This window comes from Colletotrichum fructicola (genome assembly GCF_000319635.2).
Source record: "Colletotrichum fructicola Nara gc5 chromosome Unknown KSG_Nara_v1_contig04, whole genome shotgun sequence".
Classification (NCBI taxonomy): Eukaryota; Fungi; Ascomycota; class Sordariomycetes; order Glomerellales; family Glomerellaceae; genus Colletotrichum; species Colletotrichum fructicola.
In genome coordinates this window covers 1549483-1570756 of record NW_027094054.1, presented here as the reverse complement: position 1 = coordinate 1570756, position 21274 = coordinate 1549483, and the positions used below count along the sequence as shown (strand labels likewise).

The 21274-nt window shown below is 53.3% G+C and overlaps 11 protein-coding genes across 11 annotated transcripts; 3 read left to right on the top strand and 8 right to left on the bottom strand.

Annotated features, from left to right (window-relative positions):
• Positions 1–10: 10 nt before the first annotated feature.
• Positions 11–1231, bottom strand: ASHR2 (Histone-lysine N-methyltransferase ASHR2; the record flags this gene model as incomplete). The annotated part of the gene is made up of 1 exon (XM_032035816.1): positions 11–1231. One exon carries the CDS (start codon positions 1229–1231, stop codon positions 11–13), a length of 1221 nt encoding a protein of 406 aa, XP_031885087.1.
• Positions 1232–2344: 1113 nt separating this feature from the next.
• Positions 2345–3208, top strand: purU (Formyltetrahydrofolate deformylase; the record flags this gene model as incomplete). Its single annotated transcript, XM_032035815.1, has 1 exon — positions 2345–3208. The coding sequence occupies one exon, from the start codon at positions 2345–2347 to the stop codon at positions 3206–3208; it is 864 nt and encodes a 287-aa protein (XP_031885084.1).
• Positions 3209–4000: 792 nt separating this feature from the next.
• Positions 4001–4510, bottom strand: CGGC5_v007263 (uncharacterized protein; the record flags this gene model as incomplete). Its single annotated transcript, XM_032035813.1, has 1 exon — positions 4001–4510. One exon carries the CDS (start codon positions 4508–4510, stop codon positions 4001–4003), a length of 510 nt encoding a protein of 169 aa, XP_031885082.1.
• Positions 4511–5177: 667 nt separating this feature from the next.
• On the bottom strand, positions 5178–5596 carry CGGC5_v007262 (uncharacterized protein; the record flags this gene model as incomplete). The annotated part of the gene is made up of 2 exons (XM_066151831.1): positions 5178–5231; positions 5294–5596. The coding sequence occupies 2 exons, from the start codon at positions 5594–5596 to the stop codon at positions 5178–5180; spliced, it is 357 nt and encodes a 118-aa protein (XP_066008669.1).
• Positions 5597–5608: 12 nt separating this feature from the next.
• CGGC5_v007261 (uncharacterized protein) lies at positions 5609–6789 on the bottom strand (the record flags this gene model as incomplete). Its single annotated transcript, XM_032035812.1, has 2 exons — positions 5609–5632; positions 5806–6789. 2 exons carry the CDS (start codon positions 6787–6789, stop codon positions 5609–5611), a joined length of 1008 nt encoding a protein of 335 aa, XP_031885083.1.
• Positions 6790–7789: 1000 nt separating this feature from the next.
• Positions 7790–8803, bottom strand: CGGC5_v007260 (uncharacterized protein; the record flags this gene model as incomplete). The annotated part of the gene is made up of 1 exon (XM_032035811.1): positions 7790–8803. One exon carries the CDS (start codon positions 8801–8803, stop codon positions 7790–7792), a length of 1014 nt encoding a protein of 337 aa, XP_031885080.1.
• A 1134-nt stretch (positions 8804–9937) lies between these two features.
• Positions 9938–10799, top strand: CGGC5_v007259 (uncharacterized protein; the record flags this gene model as incomplete). Its single annotated transcript, XM_066151830.1, has 3 exons — positions 9938–10184; positions 10236–10724; positions 10792–10799. 3 exons carry the CDS (start codon positions 9938–9940, stop codon positions 10797–10799), a joined length of 744 nt encoding a protein of 247 aa, XP_066008816.1.
• Positions 10800–11295: 496 nt separating this feature from the next.
• On the bottom strand, positions 11296–12018 carry CGGC5_v007258 (uncharacterized protein; the record flags this gene model as incomplete). The annotated part of the gene is made up of 1 exon (XM_032035807.1): positions 11296–12018. One exon carries the CDS (start codon positions 12016–12018, stop codon positions 11296–11298), a length of 723 nt encoding a protein of 240 aa, XP_031885251.1.
• Positions 12019–12366: 348 nt separating this feature from the next.
• On the bottom strand, positions 12367–15481 carry lacB-1 (putative beta-galactosidase B; the record flags this gene model as incomplete). Its single annotated transcript, XM_032035806.1, has 3 exons — positions 12367–13595; positions 13648–14641; positions 14699–15481. The coding sequence occupies 3 exons, from the start codon at positions 15479–15481 to the stop codon at positions 12367–12369; spliced, it is 3006 nt and encodes a 1001-aa protein (XP_031885252.1).
• Positions 15482–16189: 708 nt separating this feature from the next.
• CGGC5_v007256 (uncharacterized protein) lies at positions 16190–19166 on the top strand (the record flags this gene model as incomplete). Its single annotated transcript, XM_032035805.2, has 1 exon — positions 18057–19166. The coding sequence occupies one exon, from the start codon at positions 18057–18059 to the stop codon at positions 19164–19166; it is 1110 nt and encodes a 369-aa protein (XP_031885243.2).
• A 276-nt stretch (positions 19167–19442) lies between these two features.
• Positions 19443–20375, bottom strand: CGGC5_v007255 (uncharacterized protein; the record flags this gene model as incomplete). Its single annotated transcript, XM_032035804.1, has 1 exon — positions 19443–20375. One exon carries the CDS (start codon positions 20373–20375, stop codon positions 19443–19445), a length of 933 nt encoding a protein of 310 aa, XP_031885244.1.
• Between the last annotated feature and the right edge of the window lie 899 nt (positions 20376–21274).

Genomic DNA, 21274 nt, shown 5'->3' with positions numbered 1-21274 from the left:
TGCGACATCTTTATGCTCGGATCTCCCAATCGACATCATCACCCAGCCACTTCTCCTTCCACTCATCCGCCAGCTTCTCATACTTTTGCTTCTCATCCTCCCGACCTAGCTTCTCGTACAACATCGACAGCCACATATACCGCCACTTCGCCGTAATCATCAAGTCCTCCTCACGCAGCACCTCCAAGCTCTCCTCGGTAAGCTGAATCGCCTCCTCCGTCTTGTTGTCATACGAGGCATACTGCGACTTCGTCTCCAGCTCGTGCAGCCTCTTCCTGTTCGCATCCGAGGCCGCCACCACCTCCTCCGGCGCGGTGCACAGCTTACACCCGCACTCGAACCCCCAATCCTTCTGCAGGTTCCGCCGGCGGCGCTCTCTTGCCAACTCGACCGGCAAGTAGCTGATGGTGATCTCCTCGCCCTGCGCGATGCCCTGCTCGCCCGCGACGACGGTGCCGGACAGCCCGTCGGTGGGCAGGCGCATGTACGCGTTGGGGCGGCAGTCGTGGTTGATGCGCGCGATGCGCGGGAGGACGGCCATGTTGGGCATGCGCAGCTTGATGGTCAGGCTGTTCGCGTTGAGGGTGTCGAAGACGAGGTTGCCCCTGGCGGTCGGCAGGCGGTGCAGGTCGGCGATGACGGCGGGCGAGGGTAGCTGCGCCATGCTGGCGTTGAGCAGCGTGTAGCCGTCGGGCTGCGTCATCCAGCGCTGGATGTTCTTGTCCATGATGAGGGTGGCCTCGTCGGTCAGGATGACCTCGTGCGCGGCGATGGGGCGCGTGGCGACGAGGCCCTTGCCCTTGCCCTCGATGTCGACGACCTCGTACGGCTGGGGGCTGTTCGATCTGGAGAAGTGTGCTTGGGCGGTCTTGGGGAGGATGGTGCGGTTGTTGGCGACGCACTCGAGGATGCTGGCGTCCATGACGCGCTGCTTGGCGATGATGCTGATGCCGTTGGGGCCGTACTGCGTGTCGGTGTAGACGCAGTATTTGGAGGCCGGGTCGGCGACGAAGCCTTTGCAGACCGGCTTGTGCGACCAGACGACCTGCTGCGGTGTGTGGTTGATGGCGAGCCCGGGAGCCTCGATCGGGCAGATGGACGGGAACAGGTCTGGTGTTGCGACGCCATCGGGGCCGACGGGGTGCCAGCCTACGAGATCCTCGACCAAGATGAAGGCCTTGAGGATGTGGGCCTTGAAGTCGAGAGCCTTGGGCCATATTTGGCCTGCCATCGTGGGTGGATTGAAGGTACGAGTTTGATATCACTGAATATTTGGGATTAGACGATGATGAGGGACGACGAGGAAGGGCCACGATGAGGAAGGACGGCGAAAGGTCAGCGCGCGCGTCCCATGACCGTGGTTTTATTGATTCTGCCAACCCTTTTGGCCTGTTTGTCCTCCAAAGTTATATATAAGGAAAAAAGAAAAGATTTAAACTCGAGATAATCAATATTGCGAACCCTTTCGACCCTCAGATCAAGCCCCTCAAGTACTCATTTTCAAATGGAGAAGGCTCTTTCTGGGGCATTATCCTGTCTAACCAGAGAACCGAATATTTCTTTCGTAAAGCAAGAATGTTGAATTGGTATAGACAGTCGAACGAAACCTACCTAAAGATCGTTCTGATAATTCGCAATCCATCGACATGTCAAAATTGTGAAGACTGTATAAATCCAGACGCGCTTCATGCGCACATTGTGACTGACTCGGCCTTCAACTTTGCCATTGACCATATTCACAGGGAAGTTTGAGCCAGAAATGACAATTGCAATTGAAAAAGCCGTTTACATGAAACATTGAATGAGTAAAAGGAAAACGCCACCTTCAATACCGAATCTCTGGTCCTGTACAGCCAATGCAGCCTTCATTCAGCTCATTAACGGTCAGCCCCTCGATAAGACAGTGAGGGGCACCCTGAGATCGTCACTGAAGGAGGGGTGATGTCACCACACCTGAACCCAGTGAGACATGCAGGTACACTCATCTTGTCGATTTTCTCCCCATTGACTCAATCGCATTCATCTCTCAATGTTTTCTCTTGAGACTCACTCACTCGAGGCTCACACACATGAAGCCTCTCACTTCCCTTCACTCATCACATTTCAGTAGCAGCTAGATGGGCTTATTTGCGGGTCTCCGAATCATCCCCGAGCTCGGGAGGGGCTCTCAGAACGGAACTGGTGCCCCGCGGCCGTTTTTAGTGTTTGACTCATTCTTTCAGGAGAGAAAACTCATTGGAGGCGGCTGAGATTTTGCATTGCGATCACAGGAACTTCCCTCTCACCTCTCAACCTAATCCAACCACAAACACCTTTTCAACCCCCCTTCCGACCATCATTCAACATGGCCTCCGCCAAGCACGACCACATCTTCACGCTGTCCTGCCCGGACAAGTCCGGCATCGTGCACGCCGTGACCGGGGTGTTCGCGGCGCAGAAGCTCAACATCCTGGACCTCCAGCAGTTCTCCGACCCCGTCTCGGAGAAGTTCTTCATGCGCGTGCACTTTGGCCCGACCGAGACGGAGTCGACGGAGCACCTCACGGCCCCGTTCGACGCCCTCGCCGCCGAGCTGCAGCTGGACTGGTACCGCATCCGCCCCGTCGCCCGCAAGCTGCGCACCCTCATCATGGTCTCCAAGATCGGCCACTGCCTCAACGACCTGCTCTTCCGCGCAAAGTCCGGCCAGCTGCCCATCGACGTGCCCCTCATCGTCTCCAACCACCCGGACTACCAGACCCTCGCCGGCAACTACGGCATCGACTTCCACCACCTGCCCGTCACCAAGGACACCAAGGCCGCGCAGGAGGAGGCCATCCTCAAGCTCGTCAAGGACAACGACATTGAGCTGATTGTGCTGGCGCGCTACATGCAGGTCCTCTCGCCCAAGCTGTGCGAGGCCATGTCCGGCAAGATCATCAACATCCACCACTCCTTCCTGCCGTCCTTCAAGGGCGCGAAGCCGTACCACCAGGCCTACGACCGCGGCGTCAAGATCATTGGCGCCACGGCCCACTTCGTCACCGCCGACCTGGACGAGGGCCCCATCATCGAGCAGCGCATCGCCAGGGTCGACCACGGCATGAGCCCGAAGGACCTCGTCGAGGAGGGTTCCAACATTGAGAGCCAGGTTCTGGCGGCCGCTGTGAAGTGGACTGCCGAGGGCCGCGTGTTCCTCAACAAGACCAAGACTGTTGTTTTCAACTAAGCTGGATATCCGGGGCGCATAGGGTTATGATGAAAAATAAAAGTTTGGCATTGTCTTTTTGGCGCTCATTCTATGTCTCTCGGCTTCTGCGGTGATTGATCCCCTTTCTCATGACTTGCTGGCTGCTCTCTAAGGCTCGGCGAGACATCTCCGGCGGGCATCTCGTACACCATGTTCTCTACCTCCAGCTCATCCCGGTGCGATGGCGAATGCAGCTCCGCCAGTACCTGCAGTTCTCGTTTCGCTGTGTCAGGGTGTAGCTCAGCTATCGGGATACCGTCTCCGTCCAACTCTGGCTTTCCTCCGAGCGCATGGTACTCATCTCCGGACTGAGCAGTGGCATTCTGTTCATTTTCTTGTTGTCGACGGCGCTTGAAATACCACCACCCTCCGCCGATTGCCCCGCAGATCCCGGCGACGGCCCCGGCGACGATCCCAGCCGTTTTCCTGCCGCCAATACCCCCGTCGTCCGAAGTGTTATCAAGTGCTGTCCACGATCCCCGCCACGTATCTGCGAAATAATCGGCAGGGTTCGAGCTAAGGGTTTCGGAATCGTCATCTACAGCCACTCTCTGCCCCACGTTTGGCCCTGGTGCCTGCGCCATGTAGAACCTCTCTCTGTCGTAATTGTAGCCAATAAAGGCACCCTGTAAGAACGCTCTCCCAAGAGATATGGGAAAACTACTCTCTACGATCATATCAGGTAAGTCAAAGCACCCACTTTCCGGCCACCCCTGCATTCCGGCCACCCAAAAATGATGCATTCATAACAACCACCACTTTATTAATCAACTATCGACTGGGTATCGCTGCCACTATTATACAGCTTTCGGCCTCACTAGGGTAATCAGAGGCGCTGGATTCATGTGTATCATCGAGGGCATCGCCAGCCTCAATCTGGGCCTGCCGTACGTCGCCAATGGTCGCGAACTTCGTGTTTGGGTCGATGTGAACAGCCTTCCTCTTCCTAGTGATGCTATTGTTGACTTGGGCCTGGAGGAGCTGTATTTGATGCTGGGCGGTAGCCAACTCCATGGACTGCTCTTGGAAGCCTTTCTTCACCTTTCTAAAGAGCTGGCGTTGTGTGGCGATACTTTGTTCCAGTTGACTATACAGATGTAGTTGGTCGCCAAGGTCCTTCATCTTCCTTGGCGTAGACCACTTAACAGCAGAGGAACCAGATACCCATTCCTCGTTATCCTGGGAATTCTGGGCATCATAAGCACCCTTAGCCTTCTTGTTGAGTGGTGTTGATAGTGCTAGTGATGCTGATGATGCCTTGGGTAGTAGTAGGGAGCTCATAAGTGGCTTTGCAGCAGCAACAGGCCATAACCCAGTGTATTTCCAGCCACTCTTTATATTGCTTTCTGTTAGACCAGCAAGGCGAGCCTTCTGATAGCATGTTATGAAGTTCCTCTTGCCTATGATAGTCGAATCGTTCCACTGGGTGAGGTAACTAAGCTCCTTACGATAGGCTGCCTTGACAGGGCTGAAGACTGACTGATCAAGTGGCTGGAGGACATGGGAGGTATGTGGTGGTAGGAATAATAGATGGATGTTGTTGGTATAGCATTCCCACATAAAATCTGTTGTCGTATGGCTCCCATGCCCATCTAGGATAAGCAGTCTGACCTGGTCAGGTTGAGAGGGCCTAGTCTGAGGGAGGAAGACTCTTTGCAGCCACTCAACAGCAGTATCATCAGTAGTCCATCCATTTTCTGTTGCTGTGAATTCCCATCCATTGTATGGGTCAAGGTCTAGAGGAAACCACTGCTGTTGGACCTTCTTGCCCTTATATATAACCAGTGGATGCAGTGCCTTGCCAACAGCAGAGATACACTCGATGATAGATACCCAGGCTCGTGATCCAGGCTGCTTTTTCCTAACTGACTTCGTGGCAGCCCTTCCCAGCACCAGCCCATTATCCCCCTTGCCCTCAAGGATGCCAGTCTCATCCATGTTATATCGATTAGCTGGTTTGATGGCTGTGATGCGAGGCATCGCGAGATATTTGAACCATTGCCTAATAACCTCAGTAGATGCCCCATTAACACGCCTGGAATCAATAGAGCGACTTCTCTGGACCTTGATATATGGGTTTCTTCGCAGGAATCCATCCATCCATCGCTTGCCTAGGGGTTGGGTATCCCCCATGGCATGGAGGATGCGCTGGGCGAAGTCCTTCACTTGTTGATGGGTTGGTGGCAGCCCGAGGTCAGCCTGGATTTGCACCCAGCTGGCCAGCTTAGCCTCCTGGGTATGGGATAGTCGCTGGAGGTCCTCAAAGGCAGCTGCTCTCTGTTGGGCGCCTTTAGTCCGGTCTTGAAGTGTTGATCGTGGTACTCCCCATCGCCTGGAGGCATTGCGGGCCGATATGCCATTTGCCATATCGGCAAGGGCTTAGTTAATCTCATTTTCGGTATACTGAACCATTAAGTAATCAAAAAGGTATCCTGAAAAAATGATGGAGTTTGGATAAAAACAGAAAATGTTGTAGTAGTTAGAAGTAGGAGGTTATCTAGAAAGTGGGTGGCTGGGCGGCATTTTTTGGGTGGCCGGAATGCAGGGGTGGCCGGAAAGTGGGTGCTTTGACTTACCATGTTCAACGGCTTGCAAGGCCAGTACCGCATGTCAGCGCTCGAACCGTTCCTCTGGGGAGAGACATTGAGATAGAGTAGTTTGAAAGGGATCTTGACGGTGAGGTTCTCCGCTGACATGTCAGAAAAGACGAAACTCATGTACGCTGGAGAGTTGACGATTCGGTTGACGCGCCCCGACTCGCCGGTCTCGTTCCAAATGTACAAGCCCAAGTCGTCGTGGAAGTAGACCGGCAAGTACGCGGCCGCAGCAGCGCAGACGCTTGGCGGCAGGTATAGGTACGGAAATGCAGCGTCTGGATTGACCATGAGGGAGCCCGGGGGGCCACTGAACATTTTTACCATGTCCTTCTGAGTGTTGGTGATATTGTTCGCATCCCATACGCTGCCTAGTTGCTGGCCAGGCAGAAATGGAGAACCTCCGTATTCGACCCCCATGGCAATGTCGATGAGAAAGGCGACTGGAAAGGCGCCGTATGGGGATAGCCTGAAGATGGCGACTCTTCCTAATGCACGATTCTTTTCGTATCCGCCAAAAGATAAAGAGATTGCTTGGTTCAGCAGGTTGCTGCCCAGGTGCATGAACCATGAATTCGATGTAATGGATTTGTTCTTGACGAGTTGGTCGGTGATCCCGAGAGGAATCCCTTCGTCGATCCGGGCTTGTTCGTAGCTTTCCCTGATGCCTCTTCCCAGGCCGAGGATGCCTACAGGAACGTTGGAAGTGACATTGATGTAGGTGTGGCTCCATTCATTCACCTCTGCAATAGTCATGTTGAAATCTGAAGAGTAACTTTCGAGTGATTCGTCTACCAGGTAGAGGCCCAATACATTGAACCACATCGATGTCCAAGGGCTCCAGATCATGTACTCTGTCGGCCAGTAGTTCAGCGCGTCAACCTGAGAGCCCCATGAGATGTAACTGACGGCGTCATTCTTCGAAAGGCTTCCCCGAAAGTTGCCACCAGCGTCTACTGACAACATCTGAGAAGGTGAATTCCCCGAGGGCCACACACGTGCGCGGAATTCCACTTCGCCATCGACGACTTGGTCGACTGGGAAATAACCACTTAATCTCGCTGTGTTCCATGGCCCATCTACATCACTGCTTGAATCGCCCCCTTCGTTCATCAAAAAGAGCGTCGCAGCGGATGCCCAAGCCGCATTGAACACCAGGTGTAATATTCGCATCGTTCGTGGTACGCCGTGTGAGATAGGGTGGGAGACTCGAACGGAATGACAAGTTGCTTGGGAGTCGCAGACGGCGGAGGTGTGCTCGTGGTGTTAAGCCGAATGGACTGGAATCTCAGACCAAAAGGAGTCGGAAGGAGGAGATCAGGAGAGACGTCCCGTCAAAACAGACGCGGGACTCGAGAGCGGAAATGTTCAGAACTGTGCCGCAATCTTTTTCCACGGGGGAAATTAGGAGGAGAGCCGATTTGCAGTTTGCAAGGTTGAGGTTCCGGGATCGCGATGTTTGCTGGCTCCAACAGCACCAACGGTTGGACAAGAACCCCGGAACCAGTCCCGACAGTCTGGACGAGCTCGCTCCACTTCCTCGTCTCAGAGGTCTAATCTGAATCTGGGTAGCCGAATAAGAAAATTCATGCCGCTCGTAGCTTGTCCTATGGGGAGTAGCGGCCGTATGCTTGAAAAGCGGTCAGGTGCTTGCTTGGCAAAACAAGACGGAGCTGTACTCGGCGCGGCTTATCTCATCTTGGGTTCGGTCTCTCCAAACGAGATAGTGATTGCGCATTGGATAGTAACATGCTCAATAAAAGCCGACTCGATGGAAACTTCATGTTCCTGGGTCTGGTGTTATCAAGTAACCAGTACTAGGTACCTGTCTTATGAACATAGCGACCTGAGCTCAACGCCATAACAAGGCTGTTCCAGCTCGGTCGCAGACTTCATGTTACCGCACAATAAAATGTCGCTCGAGTTTCCTGAAAATCGAAGTGGTTCAACTTTTCCGCCCCGTCGTTTATTTCAACAGAAGACCATCTCCAGAGCCCAGCTCCACAAACCCATAATCGGGAGCTTTGTCCCCTAGCCGCTCTTCCTCAGCTTCCACCGCTTCTTTGAGCGTGTATCGCGTCCTCACAAGAAGAGGCGCAATAAGCCCGCCGCCCGTCTTGACTTCGTCATGCGTCGCTATCCAATATTTTGCACCGGTTTCTCCGACGGCCTTGATACCATTCAATGCTCCCAGATTCAGCTGTTTCGTCATCCAAATGCGCACGTCGTGGAGACCGTGAAGTAGGGCCAGCGTGGAGAAACCTGACTCCCGAACGGAAGTCAAGTCTGAAGCTTGGATGCCGTGGGGTGAGTAGAGGATTGTTTCTGGGTTGCCAAGGTCGAAGGCAATCATGACGGCCGAGTGGTAATAGAGTGCATTGCCTGCGGTAACGACGCGGCCGATACCCAGCCACGGTGGTAAGCCAGCGACGCTGAGAGTTTCCCTCCAGTCCTCAGTCGACGAAGAAAATGCTGGAGTTGTTGCAACGGAGTCGAAATGGTTCCATGATCGGATCAGATCGGCTGCCTTGTCGGTCGCAAACACGGGCGTCGATTTGGGTAGCTCCTCTAGTGTCGCTTGATGGCAATGGTCTGTAAACTCGTGGGAGATGGCGACTGCATCGATGTAAGGTTTCTCAGCGTCATCGGCTCCATCAGATTCGTTTTCAAGGTTGGCAAGCAATGAGTTCAGCTCGGCCATGGTCTTGATACTGGGCTCGACGAGATGCCATTGTGTCGAGAACCAAGACGCCACATCGGACTGAGGACCCTGCAGCCAAGGGTCGAGAAGAATGTTGAATCGCTTCCGTCCATCGGGGGCTAATTCGGGGTCAGGATATGGGAGTTGAATGAGCCATGTGGTATCGGCGTTGAGGTGAATGAGGATGGGCCGATCGTTCTGGAGGGCCTCAGCCCAAGCCGCTCGATTGCTGACCTTCAGTGTTTGAGGCGTTGACGAAGAGCGGTTGTCAATAGCCATGATTGTTGCTTCCTTATTACTTTGCTCTCGCTTACTCGATGACTTTCACGATCAGCAATATCTCATGGTGCGGAAATATTGATAGACTGAAAGTAGTGAATGAAGTCGACCTCGGACGGAGGGGACCGAAAGTCTGTGACGTCGTCCAAACTCGCCTATTCGCGGCACGGCCACCCGTCGCATCCTGGCCCTTGCCACCCGCCGTCTTCAACTCTAGCTGCGGGGTTAGCGTAACGTGGTCATGACCATCGTCCTCAAAACTCCAAAGCAGCATCGATGAAGGAGAAAAAAAATTATGCGCCGACGTTAACTATTAAAAAGTGCTAAGGTACTTCTTAACTTATATGAGCTTCTTCGCCTACTGGACGGACAGTGGCGCTGGTAGACGAGACCCTTGAAAGCCCCGAATACTACACAACAGTTGCAGACGCTTTACACCGAAAGAAGATCAGTACAGGCAAGTGTTCTGACGTCTGGTAGAAGATAGTTGCATACTTACTAACTTCTATTGCGATTACGGCAAAGTCTTTATCGAGTTTAAATCTGCGAATAACCTCACTTGAGAGTTTCCAATGGCTGATTGATGCATTTTCCGATGTGGCGCACATGTGGCAAAACCAGGCCAACCAATTTGTCTGCTGTTTGGGCTACTAGACAGTGCATGTTAGCAATGCGCCTTGTGCCTGTGGCGCTCGACGCGGCGCACTTCAAGGTTCTTTGGGTGCCAATCGGGAAGATCAGAAATTGTGCAGCATTTCCTCGGGCGACTGTGGCTTGGTGGCTAAGCTGACCACCTAATTTCATAATCCAATCATTTGAAGAAGAGGTGTAAATTGTAGCACATTGCCTTAATTCGTCCTGCCTAGGCGGCCTCAGATGCCGAGAACTTGTGCCATGAGTGAGACAAAAACAGTTGGCGTACGTAGTCTCATAACGCACCCGTCCACCATGCAGTTCGGATTTGAGACCGAGAAGATCGCCCAATACTTTCCCCAATGAAGCAAAAGTTGAACATAATCTCTTCCTATAGAAATCAACTTTTGTTCGCACTTTCGACCAATATCATGTTGGAAAGTTTATCCATGCTAAAATTTTGTTACCGAAGCTTTGTTAAAAGTCTTACAAAAACGCACGATGCAGCCGCACGCTACCCTTATTCTCATCGCTGTTCAGGCAGCTGCAGCTGCAGACCAGTTTTGGACTGGGAGGGAAATTGATATGGGGCCATTCGGGAGTGACCCGTTCTTCAACAACAACCAGTCAGATGAGATCTACCGGGAAGCCATTACCAACCCGAAAGCTATGCGGTCCGTCAAATTCGTCCCGTTCTCGGGTCTGATAAGCCCCAAGGTCTACGGAAGGGACCCTTACTGGACTTGGAGTAAGTGGTACTGAGAGTTGAATACGAAGATAGGACTGAAAAAGTCAATAGGAGTTAATGTGACGGAATTCGCCTTTCCCCCGGGAATCAACGTTACTGATGCCGTGACCGGGGCCGAGCAGCCCGTCGAAAACCCTTCCTACGTCAGCACAACCTGGGACTTTGCGTGGTCCAGTGGTGGGAATATCTCACAGGCCTTGGGCAACTCAACAGGACCGCTTTGCGTGTCCATCTTGGACATCGTGGCGTACCCAGCAAACGTCACCAACCTTTACACGGATGAAAATGCGAACAACACTGACTGCACGCCAATTTTGGGAGAAGCGTGCGTAAGGGCCATTCTCAGAGAAGGCAGCAACTTCAGCAGAGGAATAACATGCAACCAACCAGAGAAGTTGTGGGGCACGCTTCCCGAGTGCAATAATACTATCGGATACGCCGTGGAGGAACGCCTAGACTCTAAACTGTTCAACGGCACTTTTGGCGGTGGCGTCGCAACAGCAAACCTCAACCCCGATCCGTCCAACTCGCCAAATGCCAGTTCGTCAGCTGAACTCAACAAAACCTTTGGCATAACTAGCGGGAAGGGATTCATGGGCCTTCATAGCGGAGTGATCCCTGGAGCTAATGCCACGGATATATACTTGGCCGCCGCGAATTCTCTTCAACTCCTCATGATCAGTCATGGATTTGGAAACAGAAGTCTTGGAGAAACTCAGCTTCATTGTATAGGGCGAACACTACCCAGCTGCCGGTGGACGAGAACGAAAATGGAGGGGGGCAAGAGAATGACGCTACGCGTATGCAGTATCACGTAGCTTGGACCTTGATGATTGTGGTATTGACTGTGCTGCTGGCAAGGTCTACTTGAGGCTGTCTTTTGGTTATATTAACTTCTCACCTGGTGGGATGGAAGCCTTATCTGTCAGCAGTTCGTGGTTCTGATGATGTCTGAGGTCACCATTTACTCGAACCGCGCACAGCCTGGTACCAGCTAGGCCTTGTTGAATAGCAATCTTAGTGAAACTTTATTCTAGTTTCTCCTATTTTGCTAAGCGCTGTCATTCCCCTGCTTTGGTGTATTTGTGTACAGTTCAAAGGACGCAGTCGACTATGCTTCTAAGCGGTTCTTCATCTCTTGGAACTGCTGACCCGAAGCGAAACCCCGCATCACATCTGCAACATCTTTCCAGTTCTTTTCCAGTTCTTCGGAAGACTGCGCTTCTTCGATAACGATGTTGTTGATGCAGAACTCAATCCAGAAAGAGTGGCTCGGGCTTCTCTGGCCGGCATACTCCCCAACAGCATCCAAGGCCTCGAGAACATCCTTTTGCAGGCCATTCACGTACTTGTTCACCTGGAAGACGATGTCTCCGATGGTCACACCAGCATCCGAGGTTGCGCGGATAATCAGTGATTCTGGGGGTCGATACGGCATCCGATCGCAGCATTCGCATGGCACCTCAGTGTCATCTTCCGGGCGATCTACCGTGTGAAGGTCTTCCCATGCATCGCGACTGCCATAATGGTCGAGAATATCGATTGAAGCTTTCAACGAGGATATGGGAGGATCGGTGTACAATTCGATGGCAATAGGGTGTAGCGAGGAAGTACCCTCTCCAGTCTGGGTTTGGTACGGGTCCTGTTCAGAGTCCGCATTCGTTGGGTCGCGGAGCACTTTGATCTCATAGAGCGAAGCAAAGGCAGGCCATCGGAACCGGTTGAACCCCAAGTTTAGAGAAATTGGTTGAGGGTTTCGGCGATCGATGAACGTCTCCAGCGGGGGTAAGGACGGTGCAACTGACAATGTGGGCTCGATAGATGGGTCTTGCATTATGACAATGTAGGAACGAGTTCACGGCAAGCCACAAGACACCGATGGCAAAGGGAGGATGAAAATTTCGCAGCGAGGCCTCCGAAAAATTCGTTCCTTTGATTTAGGCAGCGATTGCTTGGCAACACTTCCCCGGTCCGGTCCTTGCGATGGCCTATGTCACCAACAGTCTCATGGGTGTGTCTCTGCCTGTCTACCTGAGCTTGCCCCAAAAAATTGAAGTCTTGCCAACGGAGCGACTGCGCTGCATGCAGAGTAGAGTCTATGAACAGAACGCGTGTCATCGTTCAGATGATCCAAAGCTGGCGTTCATTTCCCTGCTAACAAGCTTCCGCGTGAAGAATAAAACTAAGCATATCGCAACCTTTCCTCCCCCCATGTCGGCTGCAAATCTTTAGAGTCGAAGTGAGTGTCCAAGGAGCTGGCCCGGGCCTCTGTGATATTCCAATCGACTCCAACGCTTGTTCCGTTCGAAGATTGCGCCCAGACAAGGACCCCAATCACATTATCCCCATTGAAGTTCAGGATGCCGGGATGGACCGGGAATCTGGTGGCCGAGTTGACGTACGGTGAGAAGCGGCCGTATTGGTATCCATTGACGAACAACAGGGCTCGTGTCGTGCTGTTGCCCCCAGGAGTGCTCAACTCGAACTGAACCGAAAGATCAACACCGGTAGGTATGCTCAAAGGCATAGTCGTACGGTAGAAACGGACTGTGGCGTTGTCGAAACCTTCCGATGGAGACGCCGTCGGCCACTTCGAGTCATCGAAGCCTGGAAGATGCCAGCCAAGCCGTTCAGCAGTCCACCCACCCTCGTTGTAAGCTCCGCGGACGGCATCAAGAATCTTGCCTTCTGAACGACCGGCAGTTCCAGTTAGCTTCCAAGAGTCGAAGCCCTCGGAGCCAATCAGCGTTGCGTTGAGGATTCCTCGGATTGACAAGGCCCCTCCGGCTCCTTGGTCATGGCCGGAGTTGTCTTGTATTACAGTAAGCACATTAGTTGTGTTTTGCGACAACGTGTCTACTGGGAAGTCTAGAAGTAGTTTTCCGGAGGCCACCTTGGTTCCTGGGCTGCCTGGGAATGCCTCCAAGAAACGGCCGTTTAAGTACACCGAGAATCCGAAGGCTTGACCGCCGTAAAGGGTGAGTGATACTCCATCTGCACGACCAGTAAATCTGCCACGGTAGATGAATGATCCAGTATGGAATCCATAGTCGTCAGCGTAGAGGTACGGAATGGTAGCGTCGTTCTTTGAGTTCTTCGTGGTTTGGTGATCAGCATTGACCCAGGCTACCCCGTCATCGGAATAGTCGACAAGGACTTCGGGCAGAGAATCTTGAACTTTCCAGGGGCCCAGGCTCGGTAGCTCTATATTCGGTGGTCCTGAAATTCTCCCAATGAGACTGCCGTGTGGTGTTGGTTTCGTGTCGACTGGTTTGCCATTCCAAGTAACTCTCTTGACGTTGGAAGGGGCGTACACCTCAAGCTGAGCATCTTCAACCGTGTCTCCGGTGATCGCCATCACATCTGAGCTGATTTGTGCTCCGCGGACGAGAGAAGGACCGTGTACCAGGACTTTTGGAGTTAGTCAAGTTTGGCTACCAATGTTCCAAGGGAAGAACCTTACCAGTCTGATTGACCGGAGTCAAAGGATCGTTAGTCAGAGTCGGTGCGAACATCGCATAGGCACCAGATCGATCAGCCATGATAACCCTTATGTCTCCAACGAAGGCGACACTAAGTCCAGGGCCCTGAGTGAACTTCAGTATCGTGCCGTTCTCGGTAACGTTGAACTGAACGTCTCTGCAACCGTCACAAGTCTGCAGCTTCCCCTGGTGAGAATCAGTAAAGCAAACCTCTCCTGACTCATCAGGGTGAACCCAAAGCACGAGCGTCGGCTTTTTGTCCATCACGGCGTACGTGAATACTTCAGCTGTGGAGTAGAGTAGCTTGTCCTGACCAATAGGAAAATCTGTCACCAGAATCTTGGCAACATGGCCCTTCAGAGACGTCGCCGGCGCGATCTGTGGTACAGTGAGGGGCCCAGCCGAAGTGTTGACGTGAAGCTGGAAGGCGACAGCCTCATCGCTTTTCGAGTCCGTGTGTCGAACAACGTAGAATCTTGCATCTGTGTCTGGATTGTGAAGCTCAGTTGCAGAGACGGATGGGTTCGTTGTGTAGTTGCTGCCGCTACCTATGCGGTCAGTCTTGGCCAGATCCTGAGCAACCCTTGTGAACAGCGCCAAGTTTTTGATCTCGTAGAAGCTGTCCCTGAGAGACCGATCCTCAGCGATGGGCGCAGAGTAGTCATAGCTGGTGCCGAGGAACGGGACGCCAAGCCAGCCCCAGCTTGTGCCTCCATAGGTCATGTACAGGATGAAGGCCGTCATACGTTGGTCAATGTTGTGGCGGTAGTAGAGGTTGCGAAAATCGGCACCAACTGTGTCTGCGCAGCCATCCGGATATCCAGCAATCGGTACCACTTTCCCGCCCTGGAATTCTGGGCTGAACATTGGATTACTTGGTGAAGACCTTTGGAAGTCTGGCTGATAGTCTAGAAGAACCCAGTCTCCGGAGCTGCCGGAGCTGCATTGATCTGGGTTGCAGCTCCAGCAAAGGGGCTGTCGGCGATGTTAGTACTATTGGTCTTCAAAGATTTGCCCTGACTTGTGACCTACATAGGAATCGTAGCCATGCACGTCGACATTTCCACCTGCACCAACTGTGTCGTAGTCTGAAGCCCATGAAATGTATCCAGATATGTCATTGTGAGTGAGAGGAATCTCGATACCGTTGTTGACTGCGACTGCCTTGAGGTCTTCCATATAGTCGACAGAATTGTAGTTCGGAATCTTCTCGTTCTGGTTTGTCCACTGCTGGGGGTACTCATTCTCGATCTGAAAGTTGATGACAGTTCCGTTCTTGGGAACCTGGTACGGGGCGACCAACTCGGCTACAGATGACATGTAGCCGTTCCACGCATCGGTGTAGCTCGTGCCGTTCGATCGAAGTTTTCCGTAAGCACCGGTCGTAATCCACAGTGGGAAACCTCCTGCGTTGAGCTCGCCGTTGATGTATGGACCAGGCCGAGGCGTGACGAAGATGCCATGCTTCTTGGAGTACTCCAACAGGAGCCCGAGATCATGAGCACCACTGGAGAAGTCCAACTCGCCGTCAAGTGGCTCATGATAGCCCCAATGTGAGTAGAACGACATGGAATTCATACCCATGGCCTTCATCTTCTCAATGACGTCTTCCCATAGTTGTGGGACAGGGATTCTAAAGGGGTGCATCTCACCGCCGAAGAGAAACTTCCGCTGTCCATTGATGATGAAGCTGTAGTGATCCCATTGTACGGCATCGGTGTAGGGAGTTTGCTTGATCGGCCAGGTATCGTTGTCGGCTGCCTGGGAGCCCCCGAATAAGGAGAGCAAGCCCAACGCGAATATTGACAAATGCATTGCAAGCAGGCTCGGAAGAATGATTTCGGATGAAAATCGGGGATCATGAAGGCTCGACGGAGCGTGATTAGAAGATGAGCCCTATATGGGGACTAATCTCTTGCGTCAGTCTTTCTGCAATGGGCATCCTAAATTTGACGTTACTCGGGTTATCATTACCGCGTCTCTACATATTTTCCGCGAAATAACCTGTCATGTATGCGAATCAAGATCTAGTTTGTGTTCGTACTGAGTGATCGTTGTCTTTACATTGCTTAGACGCCACCATTGGATAGCTCTCGTGCGGAGAGATCCTTCACTGCAACCTTCTGTGCATGGTCAACCGGAGCCATCCGGTATGAAATTGCGGGGTCTCGTTGACAAATCTACCACGGAGCCGAGACTATTTTCTCCGTTCGTCATGAAGCAGTAGCTTAATTGGGGAGGAACAAGACGGTTGAGTGCAACATGAGGTAGCCGCTGTCCAAGATGGGAAATGCATTTCTTGGCTGGCTTCATACACCCAAGGCCACACGGTATAACAGGGTGCGAGACATGGTACCTGCAAGTCTTCATGTATCTTCCTGTTGCATGGCGGTCTTTTATCAAGAGATGCTTCCTTAGCTCAGAAAAAAGCCCATCAGAGGCGATGGGCTCGCGTGCGCCATGTTAGCCTGGTCTTGCTAAGATCTCGATTCAGTCAAACCTCTTGCTGAGGCAACCTTCAGTATGGTTTGTATATGGCCTCCTACGTGCCTTTTCTCGAGTTAACGCATAGCAGTCGTTCATCGAACCATTCTTCGCATCTTGGAATGCTTCAGGTGTGGCGGCAGACTTTCTCAACAACTTCCAATCCCCGCCCACTCTGTTTCGCCCGTACGTCCGTTGGTGGTGGCCTCACGGCGCCGTTGAAAACGATGAGATCCAGGCTGAGGTCATCCAAATGGCCGAAGCTGGTTTTGGCGGCGTCGAAATCGAGGATGTCCACCACAGCACCAGTGAAGGCACAGAGTGGCACACCGATACGAATGGCTGGGCTTCCGAGCCTTGGCTAGACGCTGTCAAGGCTGCTCTTACCGAAGCCAACTCACGGGGCATGGGCCATGACTTTGCCTTTGGTCCCGCCTGGCCGATGGCAGTTCCGACTATTGTCCCTGATGACGAGGCCGCAGCCAAGGAGATTGTTCTCGGCAAAACCATCATCAATGCCACGACTACCTACAATGGTTCTGTTCCGGGTCCTTTCTCTAAGCGAAAGGATGGTGTCAATGAGCAGGAGCTAGTTGCTGTTCAGGCCTGGCGCATTACTCAAGACTCCAATCCTTACGGCAACCCAGTGTATCTGGACTTCGGATCCATGGTCGACTTGACCGATGCAGTGACGGATGGCAAAGTCGCCTTCTCCCCTCCAGACAACTCTTCATGGTTGCTATTCTCCGCTATCATCCGTGGCACAGGGCAACAGCCAGAGGACTATCCCCACACGACACCAGCCTCCTACGTCGTCGATCACTTCAGCGAAGCTGGCGCTCAAGCCGTGATTGACTTTTGGGAAGATCAAATTCTGACGCCGGAGATGCTTGAACTCATAGCCCAGACACCCACATCGCTATTTGAGGATTCCCAGGAGATGGTCTCTGCTACTTACTGGACGCCCAACTTTGCCGACGAGTTCCTGTCTCGCCGCGGATACAGCGTCATGGATATTCTCCCTGTCGTCACGCAGTACAAGAACAGCGCCTATCTCTTCCTGTTCAACGACTCGGAGGCGCAACGAGGATCTCTTCACGACTATCACGAGACAATCACCGATCTCTACGCTGACTATCACATTGCCCCCCTCCGGAAGTGGCTGAACTCTCTCGGTATGAGATACAGGGCGCAGCCCTATGGCATCGACAAATTGGACAGCATGAGAATCGCCACAACGCTGGACATTCCAGAAGGCGAGTCTCTCGGGTTCCAGTTCATTGACGACTATCGTGTCCTTGCCGGAGCAAACAGCTTCGCTGGTGTCAACATCATGTCGAATGAGCTGGGAGCTTACAATAAGGCCGCGTACGCAACTACATGGGCCAAGATTCTGGGCACCGTCAATCCTCAGTTCGCCGCTGGCCTGACTCATAATGTTCTCCACGGGTTCTCATATATCTACGGTCCGGAAACGTCATGGCCAGGCTGGGGAGCCTTCACACCGTACAAAGGACGCATCGGTTACTCCGAGTCTTGGGGTCCTCGCACACCAACTTGGATGCACGCTTCCGACTTCACAGCTTACATGGGAAGGGCTTCCTACTTCACCTCGCAAGGTACTCCGAAGTATGATTGCGCTTTCTTTCGACAGAATGGAGCTTCCGACGATCACTACGTCGGCCCATACTTCACCAGCGAGGGCGCTCAACTTGGATGGACGACAACGTACGTCGACGAATACTTGCTACATCTACCGTCGGCTGTTGTCAAAGACGGCCGCCTTGCACCTGACGCAGGGAATTACAGCTTGCTTGTTGTGGCAGAAGATCCCGATGCAGGCCAGGCCCAACTTACGCCCACATCAGCCAGGAAGCTGAGAGACCTTGCCGATGAGGGACTACCGATGCTTTTCCTGGGCGACTGGACGTCACCAGGTTCTCTGGGTTTGTCTGAAGCTGGATCTACTGGTGTCGCTACAGACGTCAAGCATCTCTTGTCCTTGAGCAATGTCGTGAACGTCGCCAACTCAAGCGACATCCCTACTGGACTCGAGAAACTTGGGTTATCCCCAGCTGTCACACACTCGGCATCCCCACTGATTCACATCCGCCGCGAGCATGGCGACTTTGATCTGTACTTCTTCACTGCCAACTCGTCATCGACGGGTGTGAGCCAAGATGTCTCGCTGCCTATCCGCCATGAACATGTGGCGCCGCTTGAACTTGACCCTTGGTCTGGCGAGGTCAATCTGGCTGGCCAGTATACCATTGTGAACGGCCGGCTCAACATTGGGATGTCCCTCGAGCCACAACAGTCAAAGATTATCATCGTCGCTCCATCGTCGGCGGATGTCGTACATGTAGTGAATTCCACTGCCGACTCCATCTTCCGCAACAGCACAAGCGGCCAGCTCTTTGTTCGGAATGGTGAAACTGGAGATTACACGATCGTACTGAGCAATGGTTCGCAACTTACAACATCCTTCAAAGCTCCCCTGCCTGCATTAGACCTCACGGATTGGGCCGTGGAGGTTGATGACTGGCAACCAGCAAATGAGAACCCTTCAGACGACGTGGAGGATATCGTAGCGACTAAGTTCGTTCACCACAGTCTGAACCTGACAACACTTACTCCTTGGTCAGATATAGATGGACTGCAGAATGTCTCTGGGAACGCGACCTACTCGACAGAGTTCGTTCTCGGAACTGCGGATGCACCACACGGTTCTGACACGGGTACATACATAGAGCTCGATATGTTCCAGGGGTCTTTCAGGGCTAGGATCAATGGGGAAGCGCTAGCTGCTCTCGATCAAATGGCTCATCGCTTCGACGTCAGCAAGTGGCTGCAAAATGGCACCAACACCCTCGGAATAGAGGTGGCAACATCACTCATCAACCGGATGAGAGCATTTCAACCGCAATACTATGAGCAGTACGCGAGACAGAAGTACGGCTTGAAGTCTGTCACAATCCGACCGTTCTCACAAGTAGCTCTTGAAGACTCTAATTGACTTATTTCTCATTAATGTGTTGCACATAACGCCCCATGTGAATGCGCCCTTGAAAACATAATCGTCCATGATTGACGGCGAGCTCAGTGGTCTTGTTCCAACCACGAGCACACAACCGTCCCCAAGAAAAATGATAGAAATGGAAATCAAGAAACACGCGCGCTCCGACACCCGGAAATGCTGGGCTAATGAGGACCAGTCCGTTTGGGGGTTTACCCGACCACAAAAACACAGCCGAGATCCGAATGGCGCGCGGGGACCTCTTATGCGGACCTGCTACGAGCCGTCACCCAGCACCATCCAGGCATTGTCGGAGACGCCGTGGTTGTCAGCAGCACGTCCTCTCCTACTCCTCGGACGCGCCGTCGCCCAATGCTGCTGCTCAGACGAGGAAGTGAAAGAAGAAAGAGAAAAGCGATCGGAATCAGAATCAGTTGTCAGGTCGGGGGTATCCTCGGCGTCGGAATCGGGAGGGCTCAGGAGCCCGGAGTCAAATTGCGAAGTCGTGAATTGGGACGAGTCGTCATCCTCAGACCGAGGCTCGTCCAGGTCAGGCGAACAGAGATAACGGGCGAAAGATTCGTCGCGGCCTAGCTCGGCGAGCGAAAGGTCCAACGCCAGCTGTAAATCATCTTCGTACGAGCGTCGCTGAGCCTGACTCCTCTGCGCCCGCTTGGCGGGACGGACGGTGTACTCAGGTTCAGGGTGCGCGATTGAGCCCAACTCGAAGCCCTCGCCGCGGAGATGCTCATCGTCGTAAAGGAGACCAAGGCGATAAAGTTCGTCGAGACCTTCTTCGTCTTGATTGGTTCGACTCCTGGTCGTGCCGGAGAGCCGGAACGCGCCCTGCCGCTCCAGGGACGGGGTACGGCGCCGTTGTGGGGCCTCGCCCGGAACTCTAACCCCGTCGAGGGCCGCGAGCTCGCGGCCCTCGTCCGTCTGGTCAGAGCGCCATTGCTGGATGGAGCGGTTGGTCTGCTGGCGCCGGCGGGTCCGGTGCCTTTGGGCTCGTCGCTGGTGGTTGGCGTGGAGGACGAGATCGAGGAGGTGGAATCGTTGGTCGGCGTATTCTCTGTTCAATGACAGAGAGCCGTCGGCGCGGAGGAATGCGCCTTTGTAGTGCGCGCGGGTGCGCGGGTGGGTGACCTGCGAGGGGCCTTGGGAGAGAAGATTTAATGCATCGGCGCTGTTGTGAAGTGAGAGACCCATGGTGGTCGTGTTTCGGGAGGTGTGCTTATATATGTGGTGGGTGGTTCAATCGGTGTAAGGAGAAGCTGATCGAAGTGGGAGGAGAGGGGGTCTTCGCCGAAGGGCGTGGGATGAGGGCGCAAGGGCGCGTGGCTTGTTGCCGTTTTCTTGATGTGTGCGTGTCTTAGCTGATGATAGAACATCGGCGAAGGAGGCAGATATATATGGCGAACAGGCTGCCTGGTGTTGGGCTGACGAGTGTTGGTGATGTTGCGCCTACGTGTGGATGGATTGGGCATGGTGTAGGCTGTTGTCGTAGGCGTCTCTCGAATCCCTGCACATTGGCGGCCGAACGCTCGTCTCAGGGCCTCGCTGTCGACTTGTTAGCGGCCATTTGGGGTCGCTCAGGGAGGGTTGCGGCGGCCGGTGATTGGGAGCCGGCTGGATGGCGGAGAGTGAGTCATGCTTGGCGATGATGAGGCGGAGTGCGCGGTTGGTTACCTGGCAGGCATGCTTACAGGGCCTGTGACTGGGAGGCAGGGTTTGCAGAGGCCAGATTCCGGGGCCGAGAGGCATCCCACCTGGAGTGCTTTTTTCTATTGAGAGTTGGTGGTCTGAAATGAAAGACTGAGGAAGAAACAAGCTCACATGCACAACGTGGCGAACGGATAGCTTCGGCGGCAACACCGGAGTGAAGTTCCGGGGGAGTCATGGGTGGATGAAACCCGCTGAACGGAGCATTAAGGCCGAAATACAGCACATAGCACCGTGGATAAGTTCAAGATAACACAGCTACATGCTGTTCTCTTGATGAAACAGAGAGATATGATTCATCCTGAACGTAACGCTATTGTCGGATGTTCAATCCGTCTTCGCATCTTTGTCTGTGTTGAAGCGGTTATCACTGGGTCGATAGACCC